Genomic DNA, 10,270 nt, shown 5'->3' with positions numbered 1-10,270 from the left:
TAAAAACACGTGTAAAGCATATTTAATGTTAGGTTAAACTATCTAACACTATATGAATAAGATAAAACTAATCCTATTAAAATCCTATTGACCTGCCATAGTAATTACAAATAAAAGCATCAGTAGCCCAAAGAGATGATATGCACATATAATAAGAAGATAAAACGACAAGTACAGCAAGTCTCGGTCAGAATACAGACTGTGTCCTAATAAAGAAGAAATTTATTTTTTAAAAAGCCATCATATTTTTGCTGCAGTGCCACCTACTGTTTAATTGAACATACTGCAAAACAGTTGAATGTAACTGTATTACATCTGCCCCTCGGACTGCTTCTACCATGCCCTCTACCTCTAGTTCTGGGTACTGCTAACCTGCTGAGTGGTTCGTCCTGTGTGTGATGGCCTGCAGGTGCACCAGAGTCAGAGCAGAGCCTCACCAGCTGCTCCTCATCTGTCATTGAGCATCTACTTAAGCTCCTCCTGACCACCTCCACGCTGCCAGGTCATAGTCTCTGCTAGCAGTTAGTGGTGCTAATCTTCTGGACCTGTCACCTTTACCTCTCGCTTCAGCCTAAAGCTCCTGGCTCCCCACTCCCAGCTCCAGTTCTCCCTAAACCGCAGCCTGGCAATAAATACCTCTCACTTACTCCTGTCTCCACCTGTCCAACAGTTCCACTTAACACCATGGATGATATTTTACTTTTTAATTTAAAGTATTTTCTTAAGAGACACCCAGAGTCACTGAGAGTCCCTTGAGCTGAGACACCAAGACGTTACTCTACTCATAATTATCAGTCCCCTGACTGTTCCTAATTTTTCCATCAAGATTTCATAAATTATTCTGAGAAATCCACAAAGATTTAGAAAAACGCTGTATCTCACAGTGTTAATGAAAGGGAAAAAATCCTGTATCCAACCCTTGATCCAGATCAAAATTGAATGGCTTCTTCCCTGACCCATTCCAAATTCTTCTACTAAGTTTTGTGGTAATCTGTCCAGTGGTTTTTGTGTAATCCTGCTAAAAAACAGACAACAAACAAACGCACAAAACATAACCTCCTTGGTGGAGGTAAAGACATAGAAACACTAATGCACGTAGATGTGTCTTTATCCTTAGTCTTTATCTCTCTGCTGACATCTTCATTTCCCACTGCTCTGACCTGCTCTTCCTTTTAATTAAAACATCAAAATGCATATTGTTTAAAAGCATTGAATAGAACTAACATAAGAGTGGTCAGGTACACAGAGGTCACCACAAGGGCTTGGTCATCAGCATCACTTGACTTAGAAGATTCAAATCCATTCATTTGCCTGAAGCCTGATTTCCTCATCCAAACACGAAGGCCAGACAGTTTTGAATCCAGAAACTTTGAATCAGTCGTACAGAGGCTCTCGCTGCACCACACATGACTAGATGTGATTCCACTTTGTTTTCTTCATCTTTTTTTTTTTTCTTCTCTTTTTTACTTTATCCTTAGTTTTAAGTACATGTAGTCACATGACAAGCTGAAGCTGTTAATTGTCTCAGATTTGAATCAGTTATTATTAGTCTTCTGTTTTTTGCATGAATGAGAGAAAATGGAGATTTCAGTTTACTGTGAAGGAGGAAAAAACTGATGGAAAGTGGTTGAATACAGAGATGAGGAAGTGTCCGAAGAGGAGAGGCAAGGAAGAAAAATGCAGAGGCGTGAACTCTGTGGTAATATTGTTTGTGTTCTCTCTTCATCCATAACCAAATGAAAAGAGAAAGAAAGATGTGTCACAGAATCGAGCAGGACTGAAATCTTAGAGATGAGGTGATACAACTGCTGATGATGATTGAGGCATGGCAGACTTTTTTCTTTTCCTACTAATACAAATGTGAGGATGTATCTTCTTTTTTATCAAGCTGTAATTTTTTGTCAATTTGTTGAGCAACTGCACAGTATTATCAGAGCAGGGACTCCCAACCAAGGATACTTGCACCCAGGAAATCTCATGTACCAGGTGGTGCTTGGATTGGCCCGGACTTAGAAACAGTGCTGTTATAATATAAATGAGGACGTGATATGTAGAAAGAGTTTAAAAAATGAATGATGTTTAAATGACAACAATAATAATTAAATAATAATTATAATTTGAAAATGCTGGTATGTCTCCATCTGAACTGGGACAGCAGGCGTGTAGAGGTGCGACGGGTCAGCTGATTCTGGTGAGGAGTGTCCAGGTGGGAGTGACCAGGTATCTGCAGCTGTTAAAAGAGCAGAGTGACAGCTCCTCACCAGCTACCGAGCACACCACAAACTGACCTGTGCCAGGGGTCCTGCAAACGCATGCAGCATTGACTTGATTCGAGGACAGGACCGGTCATGGGGAACAAGAGCATCCCCGAGCTCACTCTCCCCTTCCTGCTCACGACTGCTCTTTGCTTGGAGGCAACCCACATAAAAAACACCTTTCACTTTCCGTCTGAGAAGATGACCTGGACAGAGGCGAGACAGTACTGCCAGAGGACACACATTGACCTAGTTACCTGGAACACAGTGGACAGAGTGAAGCTGAGTAAGTGGTTGGTAAAGATTGATGTGAAGGAAGCCTGGATCGGCCTACACCGAGATCCTGAGAAAGACCCAGTCTGGAAGTGGATAAATGTAAAGTGAGTTTCCTATTTAAAGGTCCAGTGTGTAAGATTTAGGTGAAAGGGAACTATTGGCAGAAATTGAATGAAGAATAATCCTCAGTTCGTTCATCTAAATTGTATGAATTGTAGTTTTCTTTACCCCAGAAAAGGCCCTTTATATTTAAATACTTTATTTTTACATCGAGGGGACCCTCTCTAAGGAGACGGCCATGTTTTTTACATTAGTCCAGACTGGACAAACTAAACACCTTTTGACTTTTTATGACAACTGAAGCTACCGCAGGTTCTTTTTCATGTTTGGAAGGAGAGGGGTGTTCAGCTGCAACATGCAATTTCAACACTAGATGTCACTAAATTCTACACACTGAACCTTTGAGGATTATTTCATGGTCATTAGAAAATCTTGAATGTGCAGTTGCTATGTGAGATATCATTAGTTTGTCTGTTTCAGAACTGGAGAAGGTGTTGCAGGACACGACCTCTCACAGAGCAGTGAGTGGGCTGATGGGTCGCAGAGCGGTCACTGTGCAGTCGTACGAGATGATCTCATGTGGTACAGTGTTAAGTGTTCAAGTAGATATAATGTTTACTGCTCAAGAGGAAGCAAAACACTTCATCACGAAGGTAACGTCAGCTGGCACCATGCTTCTCAGCTCTGTCAGGCTTTCATGAGTAGCCTCGCCACCATCACCAAAGCAAACAAAGATGATTTAGATAACAGTGGCTGGATCGGACTGTACCGACAGGCCGGTCACAACTGGAGCTGGGTCGGAAATTCATCCTCTAATTATAGAAACTGGGCACCAGGAGAGCCACTCACCACAGACTGTGGCTCTTATGATCCTAAGACTGAGAAGTGGTACAGCAAAGTGTGCTCCCAAGAGCTGGAGCCTGTCTGCTATGATGACAACCTGGTGGTGGTGAACAAGAACAAGACGTGGGAGCAGGCCCGGAGGCACTGCACGGCCATGAGAACACCATGTGCCGACTCCTCCGACTCCTGCGTGTACAGCTACAAGATGCTGAGCCTGCACAACCTGCAGGACTACGACTATGTCAGAGAGCGGATCTACAGAGCCTCGACTGATGAGGTTGGAAGATGGGTTTTTCCAAACAGTGCTGCGTTCTAACCCTTTAAAGTGTAATGTGTAGTTTACTCTGCATCTTTTGTCACATGTTGCTAATACATTATCTATGGATTGTGAGCAGTTCCAGCAAAGAGGGATGTTCTCTTCAAGCATACTTTATTTGAACAGTTTTCAGTCTTACAGAAATAAAACTACCTGCAATTTCTGAATTATAAAGAATAGAAGAAAAAAATAAACAGCACATTTTTACAATATCAAGTTGAAAGCATTTAGTAAAACATAAGCCAAACTATAATTGCAAATTCTTTGGAATTAAATTTTTTGTTTTTTTTAAGCTTTATGTCATTTTTCATTTTATGAACAGAAAATCAAGATAAAACCAGCAGCTAAACAAATGTCTCTACTATTCAAACCCAACAGCCACAAGCATTTATTACATATTGTCTGGTTACTTTTCATTGTGTTAAACCTTATTTAATAAACAATTTTTATTTGATAAAACAAATTGCAAAGTTGCCACATACATTTTCAAGAATTGGGCTCTTTGAGCTTGACCTAATTTACTCCACAGTTAAACAAGGTGAAATATTACGCTGTCTTTCAAATGATTGATTTGCTGTCCATATAACTGAAGACAACATCCTTACTCTTCAGTCGTCTCATCGATGTGAGCCGAAGCTGAATGAATGTGAGAGCGACTGACATCTAACACTTACTGTCTCTCAGGTGTGGATCGGCCTACGTTACCTGGCAGGGGAGTGGCGATGGATGAATGGAAATAAGCTGGACGACCAGGGGATGCTGCCGGAGTGTCCGTCCCTGTGGAAGAACTGTGGGACTCTGTCAAAACATGACACAAACAATTGGATCAGCAGGGACTGCTCAGAGAGAAGAAACTTCATCTGCCAGAGGCGTAAAATGCCAATAGGAAAAGAGAAAAGAAATTGATGAAATGCATGAAAGTTTGAATTTTAAAACTCTGTTTTGATCTGTAGATTAACTGATTGAGCTTTTTCAATTATTTGGCCAAGTTTAAAATTCATACATTTCATAGTTCTGAATGGGTGTCTATCAGCTACTATAAGTCCATATTGCCTCATGTTATTTTGAACATTATATTTTGCTTTGTTTTTTAGTTTTTCTTCAAAATCTGACTTAAATTTAGATGTAAGAGCAAAGCCGTGTGTACTACACATATTGTAACAACCATTAGGTACTATGAATGGATCTTTTACAAAACAGTTGAGTATGTATTGGGGACTGTCTGTTGTTCAACTGTGTTTTTACCTCAGACTGTTCATCATCAGAGTTCATTTCAATTCAGTTCCAAACACAATCTGAATGTGATGACGAGGCTGAAAAGCAAATAAAGAAAATCCAACATTTAAAATCCTTGTCAATACTAATCACTATACATACAACATATATCACAAAACACACACACACAAAATGTCATTATTAAGATATTCGACTGCTCTCACTGTGAATTACAATCTAAATAACTCTCCCTCATTTATTTAGACATATATGTTACAAAAACAAAATGGTGGACCACAAATCTGAAAGTAATCCAGCTCTATGAAAAATGTATTTACTATCAAGACTTTTCCTGTGTCTATTAATGGTCCTGAATTACTTCTCTCTATCATAACTACCTGTTTCGCTATGTCAGTGCTTCCTGAATCAACCACGTGTGAAAATAAAGATGTTAACCAGACTCAATAAATTATTTAATTACAGATCATCTTGAAAACTCTCTTGAGGGAGGACATCATGCGGAACAATGTATTAGGTTCCTACCGGAGACGCTGTCGGAAGCGTTTGCGGGTGGAACCGTATGCACTTCCGTTTGTCATTCAACGATCCCGTAGTAAAACAGGCTTCTTCTTCTTCTCGGCTGTTCTGACTCAGTAAGTGTCGACATTTAAACCCGGTGATCAGCTTGTGTCGTGTGGATTACATGTGAACTAATGAAGCATCGTTTGTGACGAACCTGTAGCACAGAGAGAGCCGGGGTGCGACGGTGTCTGTAGCGGCGTGTGCAGGGGGGGTGGGGGTACGGTTTAGCTAGCTGGTGCTCAGATTATTATTTATTACTTGGTGACATCACACTCTGTAAATGTCTCTGAACAATACTCTGGTCGAACATTTAACTCGTTCTGTCAATCACCCTGTTAGTAGCCGTGCAGCAGCCACATCAACATGCACAGGACGTAATGTAACACCAGCCATTACCAACAGTCTGAGGATGGGCAGCAGACATTCAGACATGAACGTGTAAACTCAGGGATGATATAAAACAACCAGCTCTTTATCTCGAGTGGTGCTGGAACTATTGATTAACAGTTGATTAGTTAGTAAAGTTTATTAATAGAGCACCTTGCTCTGAACCAAGTCTCAAAGTACTTCATTAGAATAACATTACACCAGAAAGTCGGAATACACAATACATATATGGCATACAAATAGACAACAGAAAGAAAGTATAGACATGGATTCAGTCATTACAGTGTCCTGGTGAAACAAAAGCAAATGTGAGGGTTTTCATTAGATACTGCAGAACATGAAGCTATAGGGGGAGGGTTATTTCAATGTATTTACATCGCAATGTGTCACAGTCTCTTAGCATTTATGACATAATAGCATTGAATAAATCTATGGTCTGTTTCTCTGTCTCTCTCTCCTCCTCTCTCTCTGCAGGGAGCAGAACTGTGTGACCACACATCATGACGCTGTTTCACTTTGGAAACTGCTTTGCTCTTGCGTACTTCCCTTACTTTATAACATACAAGTGCAGCGGCCTGTAAGTATCTGCATGAGTGTGGGGATTCGCTACTTGGGTGGTGAAGGACAAATGACTATGACTGGTGGGAGGGAGGCACTTGAAGTAACATTTCATTTGATAAAGTAGAATTACATAGTTTGTTAATGTTATGTCATTGTTAACATGGTCCCTGGCCTGTTTTAATGTTTTAGCAACATATGCTCGGAGACTAATGTTACTAGCTGTTGATAATCTTCTTAGCTATGTCAGACATTTGGGAGGGGTCCACATAATCCTCTTAGACGTGTGTTCCTTAATTTGAGTGTACATTTGTTCAACAGCAACATTGTATCCTGCTCATTTCTGCCTAGATTATTTGACCTCACAATAACCTGTTAACATATTGCATTCTGCAGATCATCGTTTTACCATTTTAACTCTGGGTTTGTGTGTCCAACCTTTAGTTCAGAGTACAATGCCTTCTGGAGATGTGTCCAGGCGGGTGCAACCTATCTGTTTGTCCAGCTCTGTAAGGTGAGGGAGCTCACCCGTGATTAAATGATTTGTCATTTATGCCTGGAATAAAATTAAGTGGGGGTTGCAGACAAAGAACAAATTGTAAAGTCGTTAGCTCCTTAGTTCAAGCAGATTCTTTCCTTTTGTGCTTCAGATGCTGTTCTTAGCTACATTTTTCCCCACATGGGAAGGAGGAGCTGGAGTGTATGACTTTGTAGGGGTGAGTGTTGAACTAAACTTTTCTGTCAGATTAAAAAAAAAACCATTTGTTTGTGAAGGAGGTTGAAATATGGTTGTACATGTCCTCCAGGAATTTATGAAGTCAACGGTGGACCTGGCAGATCTGTTGGGTCTCCATCTTGTCATGTCTCGTAATGCCGGTAAAGGGGAGTACAAGATCATGGTGGCTGCCATGGGCTGGGCAACCGCAGAACTCGTCATGTCCAGGTAAACAATTCCACAGGTTTTGCAGAAGAAAAGATCAGCTTCATTTTATCAAGTTATTGTAAATATCTTAACATTGCATTCGTGTCCTGTTGGGGTGTTCAGGTGTCTTCCTCTGTGGGTGGGAGCCAGAGGGATTGAGTTTGACTGGAAATACATCCAGATGAGCTTTGACTCCAACATCAGTTTGGTAAGTAGCTGTTCTTCCTCTCTGTCTGCTCCTGTGTTTCCAGTCCTTGACTCTTATTTAATGGGTTTTACCACCTACCTCCAATACATTTACAGAAGTGTTTGTCATGATTGAAATTTGTTTTAAACAGTCCACAGAGTAGATCACCGTAATTGTCTGCATCTACAGATAAAGATGTATTTTAAATTGTTTCATTCTCAGTGCGTCCTCTTTTCTCGACATAGGTCTGTGATATTATGTTATGTTAAAAGAAAATCCTAACCAGTGATTGTTATGCCTGTAGGTCCACTACATTGCCATGGCAGCAGTGGTGTGGATGTTTACACGTTACGACCTTCCTAAGAGCTTCAGGCTTCCAGTCACTGTGCTGCTGGCTCTTTGTGTCTACAAGTCCTTCTTAATGGAGTAAGTTTCACACACACACCCGTAGACACACTGAGTACAGAACTCAAACTGTTTCTGTGTCTTCACTGATATGAAGAATGACTTCTGTTAATTACACTGTTTTCAGATGAAAACTCCAGAAAATGTCAGGCAAAAAGAGAAAATTGAGTCGGGACTTTTTCCCTAATTTGCTTTTCACATAAGAAACAATGCAGCAGGAGATTGTTTAGGTCAGATGTGTTCACAGCAACAGGAATATGTCTGGAACATTTATTCAAGGGCTCACTGGGTAGAGCATTCAGGACGCAGGACATGACATTTACATTCTTCTGTGGAGATCACAGGTTTTTGTTAACAGCATATTGACACCATCGTCAGCCCTTATCACCAAAAGCTATCGAATCTTGTTGTCATTCCAAGTTGATGTCTTCGTAAGTGTTGTCTACGTCAGTGGCACCTCTTTTCATCCTTACATCTGTGTTTTCTTCCAATTTTGCGTAGTCGCGTGTTTAGAATCATCATCAACATGTCCACTGGGTTACTGTGAATTTTTCCTGTTGTATTCTCGCCAGAGCTCGACAGATATTGTCCTGACATTTTACCAAGGGACTGGCAGTCCCGGATAATGACTCAGATTTTTGCGTTCTCACACACAGCCATCTGTGTGTGTTTGGGTTTCGGTACATGTCTGAAAACAGCTTTCATGTAGTTTAGGGTTACCGTTGAACAGATCCAGGTAAACCACTACCCATCCAGTTTTTATGCTAAGCTAACCAAGTCCTGGCTGCAGGGAGAATGATATCTATATTTTGATTAAAAACTCTCCACAAGAAGCTATGTAAGTGTATTTCCCGATGTTAGTCAAATATGTTCTGACTACCTGCGCAGTAACTGCACTTAACTTTGTAACACACAAGATGGCACTAGTCAGCAACAACACAAACAGTAGCACAAGGTACATTAGATTTACAATAACGTTACTTACAGGAAAAAAACAATAACTGTAATTAACAACTGTACACTAGCTACTACATTCAGTCACACAATTCAGTATACTTAAAATCTATTTACCAAGCTCTTTTAAATTGTTTGTTTGGTCATGATGTATCATTAGCATAAACTATCCCAAGAAAACCACTAAAGGGTGTGGTGGTTTGCATAGAGAGCGAGAGGTCAACATGGATGGGTTTTTTTTGGTTGGTTTTGTTCTTTATAATTGTAGCTGACATCATGTTTCTGTTTGTGTCTCCAGGTTGTTTGTCCATGTCTTCCTCTTGGGCAGTTGGACAGTGCTGCTGGTTAAAGCCGTGCTGACTGGTGCTATCTCTCTCTGCTCGCTGTTTCTTTTTGTCACTCTGGTCCACAGCAACTAAGTTAACAGCAGTAAAGAACATAAAGTGTTCCGATCTACAAAAACACAGGCTGACGGATGAGCCAACAAGTTTAACCAGTTAGATTTGATGAACCCGTCTGGTCTGATTATGGGAAACTTGAACTCAGTGTGCAGCTTTGTTTCATTTCTGGAGGCTTCTGATTGGCTGTGTTGTTTTGTGAAAGGGTGAATTTTGTATCTCAATGACCACAAATTAAAAGAGACTTTATAAATAACACTTTTCTTTTCTATTTGTTGCCTGATGAGCCAGTTTAAATCCTTAGATTAGATTAACTGAGGGGATTTCTAACATATGGACGACAGTAATAGCTCTTTGATAGTTGATAGTTGATAGTGGCCACAAATGTATCAATTTATTTATATACAAATCAATGTACAAATAGTTAAAATAAAACTAGACAGGGTGTTTTGATTATTGAAAACATTGTTTTAAATTGAAAGCTACTGCAGTGTGAATAAACCGAACTTTACACAGCATCATGGTATTATGTTGAGTTGTAAACATCTGTGATTTTGACATAAACGTCTTTCTCTTGTTTAAACTTGCTGTCAGTATCTTGATTGATCCGACTGTTCATTTTCTTCATGAAGCATCAGCCATATTTAAGAGAATGATTAGTTTTTGTTTTGTTTTATATCACATAAAGGTTCAAGGTTCCTCCAAAGACAGAGTCTTTGTGCATGTGTGATGATTTTCAGTGGTGGTGAACTTTGCTGTCATGTATTCAGAGATTACACATTGATCTCACCCCGTGTTTATCTTGGCGACTGAGTAAATTCCTGAATCGAGAGCCTCTCATGAATGTAGAGTGGGTAAACTCCTCTTTCTGCCTTTTATATAATGTTTCATCTATGAACAAGGTTTGTCATC

The 10,270-nt window shown here is 40.2% G+C and overlaps 2 protein-coding genes across 2 annotated transcripts; both read left to right on the top strand.

Moving 5' to 3' along the window:
• Window positions 1-2,348: 2,348 nt before the first annotated feature.
• Window positions 2,349-4,789, top strand: LOC109632110 (macrophage mannose receptor 1-like). The gene is made up of 3 exons (XM_020091240.2): window positions 2,349-2,635; window positions 3,072-3,711; window positions 4,435-4,789. The coding sequence occupies exons 1-3, from the start codon at window positions 2,349-2,351 to the stop codon at window positions 4,654-4,656; spliced, it is 1,149 nt and encodes a 382-aa protein (XP_019946799.2). The 3' UTR covers window positions 4,657-4,789.
• A 692-nt stretch (window positions 4,790-5,481) lies between these two features.
• On the top strand, window positions 5,482-9,941 carry tmem147 (transmembrane protein 147). The gene is made up of 8 exons (XM_020091045.2): window positions 5,482-5,618; window positions 6,409-6,511; window positions 6,937-7,006; window positions 7,143-7,208; window positions 7,299-7,435; window positions 7,538-7,622; window positions 7,906-8,027; window positions 9,259-9,941. Exons 2-8 carry the CDS (start codon window positions 6,435-6,437, stop codon window positions 9,377-9,379), a joined length of 678 nt encoding a protein of 225 aa, XP_019946604.1. The 5' UTR covers window positions 5,482-5,618; window positions 6,409-6,434; the 3' UTR covers window positions 9,380-9,941.
• Window positions 9,942-10,270: the final 329 nt, after the last annotated feature.

Source organism: Paralichthys olivaceus, chromosome 13, assembly GCF_024713975.1.
Source record: "Paralichthys olivaceus isolate ysfri-2021 chromosome 13, ASM2471397v2, whole genome shotgun sequence".
Classification (NCBI taxonomy): Eukaryota; Metazoa; Chordata; class Actinopteri; order Pleuronectiformes; family Paralichthyidae; genus Paralichthys; species Paralichthys olivaceus.
This window is presented reverse-complemented; position numbering and strand designations above follow the sequence as displayed.

Bases quoted from the DNA above. Each gene is read 5' to 3' on its own strand.
- tmem147 (XM_020091045.2), top strand. From the start codon at position 6,435: ATGACGCTGTTTCACTTTGGAAACTGCTTTGCTCTTGCGTACTTCCCT. The intron at 7,623-7,905 runs GTAAGTAGCTGT...TTATGCCTGTAG, and splicing joins TTGACTCCAACATCAGTTTG to GTCCACTACATTGCCATGGC. The intron at 8,028-9,258 runs GTAAGTTTCACA...TTGTGTCTCCAG, and splicing joins TACAAGTCCTTCTTAATGGA to GTTGTTTGTCCATGTCTTCC.
- LOC109632110 (XM_020091240.2), top strand. From the start codon at position 2,349: ATGGGGAACAAGAGCATCCCCGAGCTCACTCTCCCCTTCCTGCTCACG. The intron at 2,636-3,071 runs GTGAGTTTCCTA...TGTCTGTTTCAG, and splicing joins TGGAAGTGGATAAATGTAAA to AACTGGAGAAGGTGTTGCAG. The intron at 3,712-4,434 runs GTTGGAAGATGG...ACTGTCTCTCAG, and splicing joins ACAGAGCCTCGACTGATGAG to GTGTGGATCGGCCTACGTTA.